Source organism: Emydura macquarii, unplaced genomic scaffold (genome assembly GCF_026122565.2).
Source record: "Emydura macquarii macquarii isolate MOO-44397 ecotype Brisbane River unplaced genomic scaffold, CSIRO-AGI_Emac_v2 contig_3603, whole genome shotgun sequence".
In the NCBI taxonomy this organism is placed as follows: domain Eukaryota; kingdom Metazoa; phylum Chordata; order Testudines; family Chelidae; genus Emydura; species Emydura macquarii.
The window spans coordinates 7,661,838-7,679,981 of NW_027133740.1; the positions used below are offsets into that span (position 1 = coordinate 7,661,838).

The 18,144-nt window shown below is 40.9% G+C and overlaps 1 protein-coding gene across 12 annotated transcripts in view; it reads left to right on the plus strand.

Moving 5' to 3' along the window:
- TNIK (TRAF2 and NCK interacting kinase) overlaps positions 1-18,144 on the plus strand; it is a 279,439-nt gene that overhangs the window by 248,783 nt on the left and 12,512 nt on the right. For 9 of the 12 annotated variants that reach the window (XM_067536582.1, XM_067536587.1, XM_067536590.1 and 6 more), the window contains 7 exons: positions 344-470; positions 4,159-4,323; positions 9,834-9,948; positions 10,650-10,820; positions 11,695-11,838; positions 13,488-13,622; positions 14,967-15,067. In XM_067536582.1, coding sequence (XP_067392683.1) covers positions 344-470; positions 4,159-4,323; positions 9,834-9,948; positions 10,650-10,820; positions 11,695-11,838; positions 13,488-13,622; positions 14,967-15,067 — 958 coding nt within the window. Of the gene's footprint in view, positions 1-343; positions 471-4,158; positions 4,324-9,833; positions 9,949-10,649; positions 10,821-11,694; positions 11,839-13,487; positions 13,623-14,966; positions 15,068-15,180; positions 15,421-18,144 lie in introns of those variants that run through there. The other 3 variants (XM_067536586.1, XM_067536580.1, XM_067536583.1) reach the window with 3 other exon arrangements.

The window sequence follows — 18,144 nt, forward strand, 5'->3', positions numbered from 1 at the left end:
GGGGCTCAGGCTGCAGGGCTAAAAATTGCTGTGTTGACGTTTGGGCTCGTGGGGTCCCAGAGCTCGGGGTCCAGCTCAAGCCCAAACTTCCACACAGTGGTTTTCAGTCCCACAGCCCAAGCCCTGAGAACTCAAGTCAGCTGACGTGGGGTAGCCACAGTGTTTTGATGTGCTGTGAAGATGTATCCATGGACCCAGGTTCAATGTGTAGTCTAGATGTGCCCTTCGGTCCCTTGTGGTACACCCAGGCCCATTCCATCTTGAAATAAGATGCAGAGAAAATACATTTTTCTACATTAATGACAGAAATTTGCAACACTAATGTTTTCCATTACACCACCAGACCAACAGGAGTTCCTGGAAGCAATGAGCCGTACAACCTAGGAATGGTGGCATCCCATGGTCTAGAAACATCCCATGCAGATACATTTAGCAGCGTTTCAAGAGAAGGAACTTTAATGGTAAGGGAGGTAAGTAGGAGATAAGAGTTTCTATGGAATATCTTCAGAAGGTTTTGTCATATTGTGTATTCTAAACAGAAAATAATTGATTAAATTGTGCTCATTGGCTCAGTAATATAATTATACAGTCTAAACAAATGTGACAAACACATGATTCTCACAACTACAAACAGCAATGGATAATAATAATACTAGAAGACGGGAGTGGATTTTGATCTAATTTACTGTGCTGTAAAACCAGAGGAAATCCAGCCCAAAGGAGTTGCTCTCAATTTACACCATTGTTAGAGAGTTTGGAATCTGGCCCAAAGTTTCCTTTTCTCTTCACCATTTTTCAACCCCTCTCCACCTTCACTTAACCATCTGCCAAAGACATTCAGTTGATTTAGTATAATTATAACTTCTTATCTGAACACTCTAATTGCAATATCTTGGCTCCTGTACAAGAAGCACCAGAAAAACCTAGAACACCGTGTCAATGATTGTAGTTGTGAAGAAGTCTCCTGGTTATACATCAGGCATGTCCCCAAAGGCCACAATAAACTTGATTTCTGGTTTTAAGGAATTATTGAGGGAAAGCTGTGGTCATCACACAGAATGTTTTGGGTACATTTTCAGCTTTTCCAGTTTGAAATCTTGATCCATCACATTCATCAAATCTCCCCAATTTAATTCTGTGTGACTCCTCTTCCACCATGCTTGATTCTCAGCTGAATATCCTAGTGGGGAATGTGGTATGAAAACAAGGATGATTTAGAGAGAGACTCTTTTGATTTCAATTTCATTGTGATAAAACAGCACGCCCAAGGAAGGCACATTAAAAAAAAATTATCCATGGAGAAGCCTCAGATTCTTTTTCTGATGTGGCTCTTTATCATCCTATGGCTTTTCCTGAAACAGGCTGGTGGTGGTGTTTGCATGAAAAGCCCCACTCTGTTGGCAGGTTGGGGGAGGGATAACTGGATTCTGCTGAGTCAGTGCAGTCAGTGACTCATTAACCTGCCTGAACATAAAGAAGTAGAGAATGAGCGAAAGGATGTGAGGGAAAGGAAAGGATACGGGGTGGGCAGTCTGGAGGGAAGAACTTTAGGAGCAGCCAAGCCGATGGAGTAAGGTTTGAGCCAATCTTTGATATCTGATTGTTTAGAAATAAAACCAAAGCCCAAGAAGGATGTGAGTTTGGCCTGTACATAGTGGGAGCACTTCGTTTTTAGAGTAGATTGGAGAAGGTGCCTGCTCACAGTCCCAAATGTTCTTATAGTAATAAAGCATCATTCTGCTCTGTCAATTATTTTTTCCTGCAGGAGAAAAAAAAAATCTTTCTAGGGTTAGCCTAGGTGACATATGATCAGGCCCTCCAACAGCAGATAATGTAGCTCTTAGCCCTCATCACAATATTACTCCAGGCCATGACAGGGATGAGGAGTGCACTGCTATGGTCCCAAGCTCTCCACCAGCCAAACGTTTTTCAGCTGGAAGTTGCCGTTTGCAGGAAGAATATACAAAGAAAGGTGAGAGAGCTATTTGCTCCCCCTTTGAAATAGCCAAAGACATCTCACTGAGATGCAAAGCGAGAGAGAGAAATTCCATGTATCGCTAGAAGAAAGGAGACAGCAGAAAAAAACCTCACAACTTCATCCTGCCACTGAATCAGAAATGGAGTCCATGCAAAATGGGCACATTGTGTAAAACCCATCTAATCCACTGCTGTCTTTTGTACAAAGATTCTTGAAGCATAGTGATACCTGTCCACTTCGTCATGCCACTGAAGTTAATTACATTGAATACAGATATAAGCCATGGCCATGACGAACCAGATGCTTTTGAAATGCTGGTATTAAGCATTGCTACTGTAAAACTTGCTTTGCACAAACAATACCATATGAGAGTACTGGTGTCAGTCAAGGACTTTAAAACTATCAGGCAACTGAAAAATCTAACTGGTAATAGAAAATATAGTGCCATATTCACATTTTCCTGTTTCTTTCTTAGGACCTTATCCAAAGCCCAATAAAGTCAGTGGAAAGACTCTTGTTGACTTGTAAGGGCCTTGGATCAGGCCCTTTCTGCCCTCTTCCATGCACAAGGACAGTGCACACCTTTAAGGTGAAAGATGTTCAATAATCAAAGGACATGCCCCTTGGCCCAGGGGCTAACTACTTACGCTAAACTATCTGCTTGATCTTGTATTTAGCTGTGACATTCTTACTACCTTTCCCAGACCTGAAGAAGAGCTCTGCATAGCTTGAAAGCTTGTCTCTCTCACCAACAGAAGTTGGTCCAATAAAAGAGATTACCTCGCCCACCTTGTCTCTCTTAATATCCTGGGGTTGACGCAGCTACAACAACACTGCTAAAGCAAATGGCTATCGCACTTGTCAGCGGCACTGTTTACCCTAGTCAGATTGTGTTTTTGAGTTGGTCTTTACAAACACTTCAAATCGATACATCTCTTTAGCTACAGAAATTGATATGCTGCAGGTGTAATGGCTAATAAAAATAGGAATGGGGAGAGAACTTCCATAACAATACCTATCTGTGTGGGGAAAAACACATGCTAGAGAGAGTGATGACTTGTTTGAAAGAAATAGGGCCCTTGTCTGCAAAGGCATCTGAAATAGACAGTTACTTGGCAGACTCAGTTATGTCATGGAGAAATGGAGAATGGCCTTGAATTCCAAACACTGATCAGCCCCAAAGAATTTTCAGGTAAATCATTTCTTCCTTCCTTCCTCTGTCTTTGCTACTTGCGTAACCTGAGAATTTGACCTCTGCAAGGATCAGGGCTATGTCATCTGTGGCTGCATATCACAACCCCAGTAATCTTTCAGGTACAGTAGCCTGATTAAGCATTTCTCTAATCATTGATATTAGCAACAGTTAGTTGGAATTGTAGTGCTCTGCTGTGAGTTCTGCTAGACTCATAATTCTCCAAACAAGTGTCAGAGATGACTTGTGCGGTCTAGAGAGCAGATCTGCTCTATTGGTTGCCAATGGGGGCCTATTGGAGAGGAGAGAATTAAATAAGACTTTATTGGATTAGAGCATTTACCTAAAAATGTATGTGGAGTAGGGTTTTTCTCCTCTCCACTGAGGCGTGTACGCTCTGTTGACGCTAATAGGAGCTTTGCACACGTAGCAAGACAAGAATAGATCTGTTATTCTGTGGAAGGGACATGCTGATGCTGTTCACTGCTGTTTTGTACTCCAGACACTTTCTTTTCAAGCTGTATTAGCGACTGTGGGTACCCTGCAACCAGACCACTTACCACTGTAGCTTTTAAAAGTCAGAGGGACCAAATCTGTCCTCCACCATACAAGCACAGATCCCATGGAAGTTAATGGCCTGGGCCTATTTTTTGGCAAAAATGACCACAGAATAACTTGGGAATACCAGAGGAGTTTGCACTTGTATGCGCAAAGGTAGAATTTGGTCCACGGTTACTTTGTTACAAAAAGGTTGATCCAAAATCATCATAATCAGACTTCTCCTGTTGGTGTAACATGGCTAATTGCTTCTGAATTTACTTTGTGATTAATTCTCTCCTGTTTTATATTTTGCTGCTTGCCAGATTTGCATGGGGGAGAATATGGCAGAGAGGGCCCTTGTTCTGTGCTTGCTTTGGTACCTGGGTTACTGCAGTATATCTGTTTGTTTTTTTCCCTCTCCTCTTCCTTGTACCTTGTGTCTCTGCAGACCACTGGTGAAAAAAAGCGTTCTAGCCATGCAGCCAGCAATGGCTTTGCAGGGCACATCAATCTCCCTGATCTGGTGCAACAAAGCCACTCACCTGCAGGCACACCGACCGAGGCCCTGGGGCGAGTCTCCACTCATGCTCAAGATATGGACTCAGTGGCTGAAGTAGGTGGTGGGGCCTCTTTGTTACATGGCTATTCCTCTTCCTTCGTGTTGCTTTGAACAAGTATTAACATCCTCTGAGGAAGGGGCTGTCTCAGTGTTTTCCTCCAGTCATCTCTACTCTCCTCTCTGTTTCAAGTCCATGATTATGATTATGAACGTAGCTGAAGTAACATTGAATCCACTTAGATATATCGTTATATGTTTTAATGGTGGAAATTTGCACTAGGGCTAATTTTAAACCCAGCAGTTGATGTCAATGTTTAGTGATGATGGTCCTGAACCAGACATCCTAGAAGTTTGTGAAAGCACAGATGTGGATCTGTACTTAGCATCTTGGAGTGAAATCTTGGCCCTATTGAAATCATTTTACTATTAACTCCACTGGAACCAGAAATCCACCTCTGGCTCATCTCTAATGGTAAGATGAACTAACAGATTGGTTAGAAAAATGCAATGAAGTTCTTTAGGTAAAAAATATAGCATACCTTTGAAGTTGTCGGTATTTCCATTCAGGATGAAGTGACTCTCCTATCAGCTGCTTAGCAATGGAGTGGTTAAATGTGACTTTTGCAGATTAGGATACAAAAATCCTAACAAACTCAAGTTCTTACATATACACAGAATGAATCAAAGCCTGCAATTCACTGTCACTTACTATATATCATACACACTTTTCTTTGGGCCAGATTCTGCTCTCAGATGCGAGTCCACATCACCCAGTATTAAGTAAAATCTGTGGGTGAATGTCCAAGAAAAAATAGCTCTTTTATTTTTATGTGTAGGCTAAATGATTTATCATCATACTGTCTTCACTTTAGATTACCCAGCTGTTTTAAGGATCCCCTTTATTAATAATAAATAACAATATCTGCTTGGAATAAAGGATCCCATTCCTTTGAAAATGTAAGGCTCTATGGTGCATGTTGTGGCCTAAAGGTTTTATCTGTTTCCTTTTAAGGACAAGAGGGAGTTAGCTGTTTATAAAAAGCAAATATTTCTGAGGTCATTCTGAGACTGTTCTTAAAAATGGAGACACAACATGAAGGGCTTGTGTTTAAATACATACATTTATAGTGTGTGAACCAAAGAAATCCTGTACATTTCAAAAATAGAATTTCTAGGGCTGGACAAGCTGGGAGTGGGCGTAAGCTGAGTGTATTGGCTTCAGTTCAGACACCAAATGACACATGGTGCTGTTAGCAGAAACCTCCTGTCAGAGTAGGAATCATCATAGATATCTTCTTGCATGGAAGTTTGGGATGGAGGATGAAACTCACCCCAGGACAAGTGTGTCCAATCCATACATGGGATCTTCATTGTCTATGGGTTTATACAGCCCTGCCTGCGTATCCCTCGCGCAGCAGGGCAAAGGTTCCCATGCTGGCTTTGTATAGGCTGGTGCAGGAGGCCACATTGAGAAAGGGCTTCAGAGTCCAATTTATGCAGATCCAGTGACCCCAGTGCCTCATACAACTGGCATGATGGGGTTGCAGCTGCTATCCAGGCCCACTGGCTGGAGGAGTAGCTGCGGAAGGACTACGTGGTAGCACTTAGCCCTGGCCCTGTTTTGTGGGGGTGGCATACTCTGTGTAGGTGGAGTGGATTTCTCCTTTAGGGAAAGGGCTCTGGGCAGAAGAATTCTAAGGGTGGCAGTTTATTCCTGCAGAGAAACACATTTTTCTACATTATTTCACCATCACACATGTATTCTAACTGCCCTCTGGCAGACTCAGACGTTCATCCCTGTGAAACAGTGTCAGTCATGCTGACTAATGCCAAAGATATAATATAAAGAGTATTTTGGCATGTACCTGCATTGAGTGGGAAGGGAGTATGATGACCCAAGCTGCTTTTAATGTGAACCCTTTGCGTATGTCTATTAAAAATTAGATTTCTTGTATTTTTTTTAACTTTTGGTCACTTTAATCAAGAGTGGGTTTGAACGTAGGCTGCAGAAGTGAAAGGTAGTGATTACTCCATCTGTACAGCTCTGCAGAACCAGCTGTGATATGTCAGGGCTAAACAGATTGGAGGAGACCTAGTATTATCTCAGACTGCAGCTTGGTAAGCTGAGAGAGAGGTTTATAAAAGGTTGAATGGGACCTGCAGGAAGATGAGGTCTTAATATTTAAATAACAGCTTTGGAAGTTATTAAAATGCCAGCATCTTAGATGAAGAATCGCTGAGTCTGAGCAAAGAAAGAAAAAGCTTGACACATCAGAATGGAGGATTTCATCCATCGTAAATCTTGTATTTGAAAGTCCCTTGTTCTTAGCTGAAAAAATCCTTGTGAATATTGAACTTTCCCTTCTAGAGTTGCTGATGCTTCATGGAAAATTTTGAAGAAGACATTTTATGTAGAAACAATTCTGCATGTATATATTTTTTACATACACACACAAAATAGTGTGTGTGTGTGTATATATACACAGTCATGTTTGTGTGTGTGTATGTGTGTGTATTATATTTTGCTAGTACATTTGCATGAAAGTATGATCTGTTTTTTCAGAGTTCATTCAGGCTGTTAATTCCCTGAATAGGAATTAATTATTCTTTATTTTTGATATCACAACCTGTTGTCATGGGGACAACAGTGATGTCACTGAAGAATATGAATAGGAGAGAAAGATAGGGTAGAAAACAACCAGAGAATCATGGAAGGTAGGTACAGAAAACAACCACTTCCAAGCCATCTCCCCACCAGTGCAGGAATGTGCTTTAAGGTACAGTTTCTAGTGTTTTCTCTGGTTAATTTTAAAAGTCTCAAACAAAGAGACTGCTGCTACTTCCCTTAGGGGCTGTTCCACACCTACTACAGTACATCTTCCTGTCAAGAAGTTTCTTCTGATATCAGGCCCAAATGTTCTCTCTCTAAATATAATCCCCTTAGCCCTAGTTATATCTCCATGTACCATCCTAAATGATCCCTCTCCTTTCTTGGCATTTATAGCCCTCAGATATTTGTAGGCTGTTAATAGTTCCTTAATTATATCTTAGCCAGGATTTCCATAAGGGGTACACTTTACAAAGTCCCTAGCTCCCACTGACTATTAATGAGACTTTGGCTCTAAAGTCACTTAGGTGCTTTTGAAAAGTTTATGCATAAAGCTTTTTAAATATTTCCTTATGTGAGCTCTCCTAGTCCTCTGGTAATTTTTGTTGCCAGATGAACTGTCTGTTAAAATTGCATTTTTGTTCATTGTGGTATTACTTTGCATTTTCCTTCCTCAAACTTTGAAATGTGTTGAATAAGAGAAGATTCACAATTCCCCTGTGAGATAGTTGTGGTCAATATTCTGAACCTCCAAGGATATTCTGGTACACAGAGTATAAGTGACTTATCCAAGGTTATGCAGTGTGCCAAAATTCAGAACCAGAATTAGAACCATGATCTCCGGGCTCCCAGTACTTCTACTTTAATCATAAAGGCTGCCTTCACCCTTATATATTTTTTTTCATATAAAATATCCTTGGTGCTAAAGAACAGAGAAGAATCGGGAGAATCTGCCATAGCAGAATTGTTTCTAAATAGAATGCCTTTCAAAGTGTTCCATGAGTTAGACTTTAAGAAGACTTTCATTCACCGAACCATCACCGAGAGATTTTGGAAGCCAAATATATGAATCATGAGAAACTTGAAACCTCTTTTCAACAAAATATTCGCTCTTAAACTCATTAGCGTAATCAGTTCCCTCAGAGATCTTGCAGTCTTTGCTTGAAACCCAAGCAGCATTTTGAGAGCAGTGTAAGATTACGCTTACCTTCCAGAGAACTAGCCTTATAAAAGTGTATGCTTATCTGCTTATAGTCTGTGCGATATGCAATTACCCAGTGCAGTGGCTTTGAGCTTTGGCTTTGCACAAATATCGCAGATTTTTTTCTGGCCCTTAGTGGCTTTAAAAGAAATCTGTGCTAAGGAAGAAAAATGAGAATGGTGTTTCTTCTTTTGTGGAAAGACTTGATTCTTGCTATTGTAACAGCATTTAATATAGGTCCTAAATATAGTATAGCCCGGGTAAATATGATGATAGATGAGTAAGCTGCTCAAATATGGAGAAGAAAACATGGCATCATGATTCTCACAATAAGAATTTCATTTTGTTCTGGAGAAGGTCTTAGCTTTATTTTCCTGCACTAACAAAACAATAGATCTAAAAAGAGAGTAATGTGATGGGAGAACTCCCCCTCCCCATTCCCCCCCCCCCCCCCCAGTTTTCTATTGCAAAGCCTCAGCTTTGTCAGCAGCTATGATATGTTCAGGTTTAATTTTATTATCTAAGAAATAACCTTTTGGGCCCTCTCATATTAATTCTGCAGTCATTTAAACTAACTTCTTGAAACAAAGTAGCCCATTGAAATAACCTCCAGTGCTAAGTGGTATGATTTAGGAACAATGTTTATTGTACACGTGTGATGGTTACATCCATGTGATAAACTGCAGAATCATGATAGATAATAGAGCACTGTGATAAATTTTATTTAACATGTTTCTTAGAACACCTCACCGGAGCTCTGTCCACTAATTCACTTCTGCCAGGTATTGGGACTACTTCTAAGATACTGAATCTTTGCTACCAACCTGACACACAAATATTTCCTCTCCTCCACATCCCCACAAACATGTGATTTCATCTCAGAATTAAAGTAGCTTGACAAATAAGATGGGTCAATGATAGATTTAAAGTTCAATATCACATACTCCATCAGAGCTAGAATAGGGTGTTTTTTTAGAGGTCCAGGATTCGTAACTTTACCAATGAGATAAATATTTCTATATTTTTGCCCTGGCAGATCACATGCTAGTGCATAGTCAAACTGTAACTTTATTATGTCTACAAAAGCTGTCCTAGGCAATTTTCAGAGGTTCCTAAAATGTATTATTTATTTTTCTCTCTTTCTGAGATTTGTATAGTTGAAGACATGCTAATTAAAACGTCTGAGCTTTACAAGCATAGGCATCCAAAAAAAGCAATGGGAATACTTTAAAAAATTCTCAAACATTCCTGCAATAGTTTTTCTGTAAAATGCATGTCATGTCCCAATTACACAATATTGCAGGGCAGTGTGGTTTAAAGTTTAAATTGGTGTTTGGCCGGGATATCCTGCAAAATTCACTCCTGGATTCGTCATTCATGAAATATACAGCCATCCCAAACCTTTGTCAATAAGATTTTTCTTTCATGTCATCATGTGTTCAGTAGTTAGCACTTACACTGCGTAGTGCAGTGCCTTTCATTTTCAAAGCAGAATGCAAACATTCATGAATCTACCTTTTTATATAATGTTTATTTAATGCTTTTTTAATCATTTGATTAATGAATAAATAATGATTTATAATTTATAATAAATAAATAATGATTTAAAAAAATGTACATAGAAAACTGATCTGCCAGGGCAAAGAGCGCGGTTTTGAACAGTGAGCCATAGTTTGTTGTTCATTGGGAGCTAAAACATTGGCCTTCATTATTATTCCCTTCCTCTGAGCCGTCAACCTGTTGCTTGCTTTGTAGTACGGCATGGGAAGTAGCACTAAAGCCTCTTTCACACCATTTGTGGATACCAGAGTGTACCAGACCTCCCCTACTGATGAGGATGAAGATGATGATGAGGAGTCATCTGCTACAGGTAAGAAGCAATGTGGCCAACATGGGCCCATGGACTGGATGAGATCAGAATGTACACCCAGAACATAATCCAAACTTAAAACGTTCATGAACTCCTTTTTGGATATTTTTTGTATTCCTCTGCATTCCTTTTTCCATCCAAAACCCAGGAATGATTAAATACCATGAGACAGGCCTGAGAGGAAGCAGGAACTAGTAGTGAAAAGCATGTCCATCATTTCTGTCAGTGTGAGAGATTTCCAGGCCCTTTTGCAGAATCAAGCAGAGATTCGGATAGTTCAGAAATGTTGGTTGCTTTTATTATTATTTATTTTAACTGTACCAGGACCCCATTATGCTAGGCACTGTTCAAACGCAGAACAAAAAGATAGTGAGCTTACAATCTAAGTATGAGCTTACAATCTAAGTATAAAACAAGAAACAACAGGTGGATATAGACAGATAGGGAGGGAGCTCAAGGAAACAATGAGACAATTTTGGTGAACATGACAAGCTGTGGTCTTAGCACAACAGCTAGCTAAGCTTTTGGTGTTCACCCATCACCTAATATTTATCTTAAAGGCCATGTAGTTTATAACATTTTTAAAGACTTATCCATAATCAGAAAATAAAATGAACATTTCCCTACTGAATCAAGCAGACTGGAAAAATAGCCAGGAGTTGAGGAAGCTGTTACTAATATGGTTTTTTGTTTTTTTTCAGCACTGTTTACCAGTGAATTGCTTAGACAAGAACAGGCCAAACTGAATGAGGCAAGGAAAATCTCCGTGGTAAATGTGAACCCTACCAATATCCGCCCTCATAGCGACACGCCGGAGATCCGGAAGTACAAGAAGCGCTTCAATTCGGAAATACTTTGTGCTGCTTTATGGGGTAAACTGCTAACTACCTAACACTTGTTTGCAAAGTTTTCTAGCGCTTGGGGCCAAAAATGAAATGTGAATGGTTTTAAAGACTGCTTCACCATACAACCGTGCCTCAGCCTGCAGCAGCCTCACATTACACAACGGGCACTTTGAGCAATTTGTAACTGATGGAAATTTGAGGACCCAAGGGCTTGTCTACATGGTGAGTTACTGCGCAGCAAGCCAAGGTGTGAATCTACAGCACACAGCTTGCCATGCAGTAACATCCCAGGTGGACACTGCTACAATGCAAATGCAAGTCCCAGAGCAGTGTCACTACTTGAAAGCGCAGCATGCAAGCCTAAGTTAAGTATCCACATCACATGTAGGCTCTTAAATTGGCCTTAGACACCCAAAGGTGTCCAATTACCAGTTAAAGCCCCCAATTTCAGAGGCGGGTGTCTAACTGTGTGCATACAAGTGTGAAAATTGAGATCTCCGTTTCAGAAACTCATTCTGCCTTGTATTTGTTTCATGAGTATAGTGTATTGTCCAGCAATTTATATAATAAGTGCTTGCTTATAATGGTTATGATATTGCAGTCAGGGTACTAGAAGGCAACATGAGGTAAAATTTTCAAGAGGGCCAACTGACTAATGAAGTACTCCTCATGATGCTATGCATACTTATGACACATAATCTCATGCTAGGTTTGTACGGTTGTGTTTGTTGTCCTTTCTGGGAGCCTGAGGTAGCAGAGAATGAGCTTTAAGACCTGATTCAAAGTCCATGGAAATCAGTTGATAAACTCACATTATCTTCAGTAGGCTTTGGACCAGGCCCTTAAAGCATCAGCAATGGAGCACTGTTTCATTCATCCCATTTGCTTGTTTAATATCTAGGTGTTAACCTACTAGTTGGTACAGAAAATGGGCTGATGCTGTTGGATCGAAGTGGCCAAGGAAAGGTCTACAACCTGATCAACAGAAGGCGATTTCAACAGATGGATGTGCTAGAAGGACTTAATGTCCTTGTAACAATATCAGGTACACCTGTTACTCTGCTTTATTGTTCACAACCCTTTCCTTTCTAATTCCTGGGAGCAGATCTATCTCAGACAGAACCCAGCCCATTAACATCAGAGGAAGGACTGTAGGATTAGCTTTGAGTTTAATTGTGGAATCAAAGAAATTAGATCTGGAAAACACCTCCTAGGTCATCTTGTTCCATCACAAGCCACTGTGGCATTGTTCTTCATGTTATATTTTCATTTACTGAGGAGGGAAGATGCTTCCCATGGCCAGCATGTGGCTTATTGTCCTGCAGGCAGAGGAAATGCTAGATTGTTCATCCAGACTACACGAATGAGTTTAATAATCAAGGGCTTGTCACCACTTCAGTTTTCACCCAACAACTCTTTGCTCTCAGTCTGAATCAAAGGATAATTCCTCATGGATATTTAAATATTAAAGCCTGTTTGTATAGGCCCTCCACATGCAGAACTGCCATGGAAGTAGTGTGGCAGTCCCACCTGCAGGCTACAGAATAGGACCGTTAGAATAAGCTCCCATTTGAGAAAACTGACGCTAGTATTCCCATCATCCAGAGGTGGGAGGGTACAGGGAATTACATAAACCTTTCCTCTTAACTTACTGTGCACATTTAATTCTCACTGTGTTTAGTGATAAAATGTACTCCAATGAAACAATTTGATAGCCGTAGTTTTGTTTGCGATCCCATCCCTTTCTCTCGTTTGTTTCTTCCTCCTGGGCCTACTAACCATTAAAGTGTAGATTTTTCTTCCCTTCACTGAGGATTTCTTTAAAAATGCTGCTTTCTGATTTACCTTCTTTTATTGCTCCTATGTACTTTTGAAAAGACTATAAGTTATAGGAATTGTAGTGAGGAAGAAAAATGGGAAGGTAGAACTACATTAATGAGTGCGCTTAACTAATAGTCTTGCCAAGGTGATTGGAATATGGCATATGTGTGATTGGGAGTTCCCTGAGTTAGGTGTTATCCAATTAATCTATTGGCTAATGGCTTCTCTCCTCCCCACTGACTTCAGTGGGAGCCATGTAATGCATCTGAATTGGGTCTTTATTAGCACTTGCTAGTGTTAACCCAAGAAATATTTACACTTGAGCAACAGTATTAGTAACCTGTTAGACTGCAGCCACTAGAGAGTGACATGCATGATCACAAACATCCAAATCTGACTGTCTGTTCAGAATGGTGCAGTGCTACACCACACAGCTAGACACACAAACTTAGCATGTTATTAAATAATGGAACTTATCTCAAATAGCAATAGCTGGTTGTGCAAGATTAAAATTGCAGAGCTACTCAGAAGGGTTCATGGACCAGATGATGTCAGAAGGTGTATAGATGTGGGAGAATGGAATGAGGAAAGCTCATGCGGTGAGGTTGGAATGTGCAGTGGATCAATGTCATATAATGCGATGACCCTAGATGAGTTGTGAGATGCAGGGATTGAACCCAGCACCTCTGGATCCAAAAGCATGAGTTTTCATTGCTGGAACTAAAAGACTCTCTTCTGTTAGCCAAAACTCATAAATCTCTAGTGGTGGCTGGGCCACATAGAGGGGGACAGAGTGTCACATTGAGTGAGTGTGGTTACAGTTGCGTTGTATTTTTTCTTCAAGCATTAATGGGCAGATTCATTTTTCAATAGGAAAGAAGAACAAGCTGCGAGTTTATTACCTTTCCTGGTTAAGAAATAGAATTTTACACAATGACCCAGAAGTAGAAAAGAAGCAAGGCTGGATCACTGTTGGAGACTTGGAAGGCTGCATACATTACAAAGTTGGTAAGTGGAACAGGGTGTGTGTATTGTATCTAGTCATCTCATGAGGATTGCACTCGCAAGATGTTTTAAGAAATCTCAGTGTAGCCATTAAAACCACAAATTAAGCAACCATTACATTTGTTCTAGCACCAAAAGAGAAACTGTGAGGCATCGAAAGTAGTGAATTTGAGGGACAACTCTGCTTGATGTTTACATGATCCCAAGGGCCAGATTCCCCCTGTCACTGTTGTAAATCAGGAGTAACTTGACTAATATTTATGGAGTCACACCAATGTAAAACTGGTATAATTGAGAGGAGAATCAGGCTCTGTCATGCACCTACCAATTAATCAATTGACCAATTGGTCTTGAGAGGACTTCACTCAGTTTTCCTTATTTCTGAACAATTCACAATTTTGAAGAGGCTGTTTTTTATCACAGTTTCACCCAGGTAGTAGCAATCAGGAAGAGACTCTTTCCTTGGTTATATGCATTGAAGAAAACCACTAAACTGAATGGCAAGCATTCATGTTGTACTGCTCAGATTACCACCTATCAGCCGTGATAGTATCCTTGCACTCTTCTGATAGGAATATAGGAATTTCCACACCAGAACAAATAATGGATCATCTAGTCTAGAATCCTGTCTTTGTCAGTGGCCAGTGCTAGGTGCTTCACAGGATGATATAAAAGTCCACATAACTAACTGCAATATTTAACTGCATATTGTGGGCAAGAAAATTTCTTTCTGAACTCAGTTGGCAAATCAGTTGGTGATCCGTTTATGTCATAAAGCATGAACATTGATGTTGCTGGAAATTTGATCCTAACTATTATAACTGCTGGTGGTAATTCATATATATGGACTAATCTTTTTTTAAGTTGTGCTCTTTCTTTTCACAGCTTATACTCCACTGGGGAGGAAGGTTTTGTCTGATGGAAGAGTTTTTGAAAGAAATGTCTTTAAAATTAGCTTATTAAATATTCACCTTTATTAAATATGTTTAAATCACATATAGCATTAATTGCTGAAGAAAGATAATCAAACATCTTATTTTTTCCTTTGGGTCTGTAGTCTTATATCTGATCTGATCAAAAAGGAAAAGAAGGATTTTCCTCCTCTTATTTCTAGATGGTTTAGCCGAACAAAATTCCATTACACCGATAGTATTTTGAACAGAAGTACAGGAATAAGGCAACAAAATATCAGCATGCCACAATCCTGGTAAAACTTTAAATCCATCTCTGTGTATCAGATAAAAACATTACCATGGAAAGATAGTCAGAAGCTGTTCCTTGAGATAAATTGTGCAATCTTGTTTGAGTAAAATGGATGTTTTAATATTAGTTTTATTTCAATTTTAGTGAAATATGAAAGAATCAAGTTCTTGGTGATTGCCTTAAAGAATGCTGTAGAGATATATGCTTGGGCTCCTAAACCATATCACAAGTTTATGGCATTTAAGGTATGTTTATGTTATTACAAAAATACAATCCATCGTCATAAGTACCTGGGAATTTCTTTATTATACAGATTTATGAAAGTTTATCATTTCCTCGGTTACCCTCCTTTTATCAGGACAGACAAGGATCCAAACCAAGTCTCTTGTGTGATGCATAAAACTGACCTGACAGAGTTACTAGACAGACTTTTCCTGGAATGTCTCTTTCATACTTCAGGCAGGCACACAGAAAGATTCTTCAAGAATCAAGAATTTATTGTACTTTAATACCACCTTTGAAATCATTGGATGCAAGGCGCTATAATGGCGCTAAGTATTGTTGATAATTACTTATTACTGTTATTTGTGCTGGGTATAGGCTCTTCTGACATCAAAAGTTTGGCCAATACTGTATTGGTTTTTTTAATATGGATTTAAATAAATACATTTATCTCAAACTAATTTACATTTTAATTATATTAAAAAGTTGCATTTTTTAGATATTTGTTTTGCATCTCACCCCCTTCCTCCCTCCATATGGATTTTTATTTTAAGGTATAAAGTCTAACAGTCTGAGGCACTTTCTCATTTTTTCCCCTTCCTTGTCCTGGATTTTTCACTGGTTTCCTTGTTGTACATAAGTTGTACACAGACTATCTGTGCTCTGAGTACTTTATACTCAGCACTTTATAGCACTTTCCATAGAATAATAGAATCATAGAATATTAGAGTTGGAAGGGACCTCAGGAGGTCATCTAGTCCAACCCCCTGCTCAAAGCAGGACTAACCTCAACTATATCATCCCAACCAGGGCTTTGTCAAGCCTCAGCTTAAAAACCTCTAAGGATGGAGATTCCATCACCTCCCTAGGTAACCCATTCCAGTGCTTCACCACCCTCCTAGTAAAAAACTTTTTCCTAATGTCCAACCTAGACCTCCCGCCCTGCAACTTGAGACCGTTGCTCCTTGTTCTGTCATCTGCCACCACCGAGAACAGCCTAGCCCCATCCTCCCTGGAACCCCCTTTCAGGTAGTTAAAGGCCGCTATCAACTCCCCCCTCACTCTTCTCTTTTGCAGACTAAACAAGCCCAGTTCCCTCAGCCTCTCCTCATAAGTCCTGTGCTCCAGCCCCCTAATCATTTTGGTTGCCCTCCGCTGCACTCTCTCTAACTTGTCCACATCCTTTTTGTAGTGGGGGCCCAAAACTGGACACAATATTCTAAATGCGGCCTCACCAATGCCGAATAGAGGGGAATAATCACTTCCCGTGACCTGCTGTCAATGCCCCTCCTAATGCAGCCCAATATGCCATTAGCCTTCTTGACAACCAGGGCACACTGCTGACTCATATCCAGCTTCTTATCCACTGTTACCCCCAGGTCCTTTTCTGCAGAGCTGCTGCCCAGCTCGTCGGTCCCCAGTCTATAGCTGTGCATGGGATTCTTCCTTCCTAAGTGGAGGACTCTGCACTTGTCCTTGTTGAACCTCATTAGATTTCTTTTGGCCCAATCCTCCAGTTTGTTTAGGTCACTCTGTATCCTATCCCTACCTTGCAGGGTATCTACCACTCCCCCCAGCTTAGTGTCGTCCGCAAACTTGCTGAGGGTGTAATCTACCCCATCCTCCAGATCATTAATGAAGATGTTGAACAAAACCGGCCCCAGGACCGACCCCTGGGGAACTCCGCTTGTGACCGGTTGCCAGCTAGACATGGAGCCATTGATCACTACTCGTTGAGCCCTATGCTCTAGCCAGTTCTCTCTCCATTTTATAGTCCATTCATCCAACCCATACTTCTTTAACTTGCTGATAAGAATACTGTGAGAGACCGTATCAAAAGCTTTGCTAAAGTCAAGGTATATCACATCCACCGCCTTCCCTACATCCACAGAACCAGTCACCTCATCATAGAAAGCAATCAGGTTGGTCAGGCATGACTTTCCCTTAGTGAATCCGTGTTGACTGTTCCTGATCACTTTCCTCTCCTCCAAGTGCCTTAAAATGGATTCCTTAAGGACCTGCTCCATGATTTTTCCAGGGATTGAGGTGAGGCTGACCGGTCTGTAGTTCCCTGGATCCTCTTTCCTCCCTTTTTTGAAGATGGGCACTATATTTGCTTTTTTCCAGTCCTCAGGGACCTCCCCCTGTTGCCACGAGCTTTCAAAGATAATAGCCAATGGCTCTGAAATCACCTCAGCCAACTCCCTCAGCACCCTCGGGTGCATTGCATCCGGCCCCATGGACTTGTGAATGTCCAATCCTTCTAAATAGTCTTGGACCCGTTCCTTCCACACTGCGGGATGTTCACCTCCTTCCCATTCTGTGTCACCCAATGCAGCAGTCTGAGAGCTGATCTTGTCTGTGAAGACAGAGGCAAAAAAGGCATTGAGTACCTCAGCTTTCTCCACATCCTCCGTCACTAGGTCGCCTCCCTCATTCTCTAAGGGGCCCACACTTTCTCTAATCTTCTTCTTGTTGGCAACATGCCTGTAGAAACCCTTCTTGTTCCCCTTCATATCCCTTGCTAGCTGCAACTCCAGTTGTGCTTTGGCCTTCCTGATTTCATTCCTGCACGTTCGAGCAGTGTTTATATAATCCTCCCTAGTCATCTGACCAAGCTTCCACTTCTTGTAAGCTTCTTTTTTGTGTTTAAGTTCGCCAAGGACATCTTTGTTAAGCCAAGCTGGACGCCTACCATATTTGCTATTCTTTCTGCACATCGGGATGGTTTGCTCTTGTGCCCTCAATAAGGTCTCTTTAAAATACAGCCAGCTCTCTTGGGTTCCTTTCCCCCTCATATTAGCCTCCCAGGGAATCCTGCCCATCAGTTCCCTGAGGGAGTCAAAGTCCGCTTTTCTGAAGTCCATGGTCCGTATCCTGCTGCTCTCCTTTCTTCCTTTCGTCAGGATCCTGAACTCGACCATCTCATGGTCACTGCTGCCCAGGTTGCCACCCACTTGTACTTCCCCTACCAAATCTTCCCTGTTTGTGAGCAGCAGGTCAAGAAAAGCACGGCCCCTAGTTGGTTGCTCCAGCACTTGCACCAGGAAATTGTCTGCAACACTCTCCAAAAACTTCCTGGATTGTTTGTGCTCTGCTG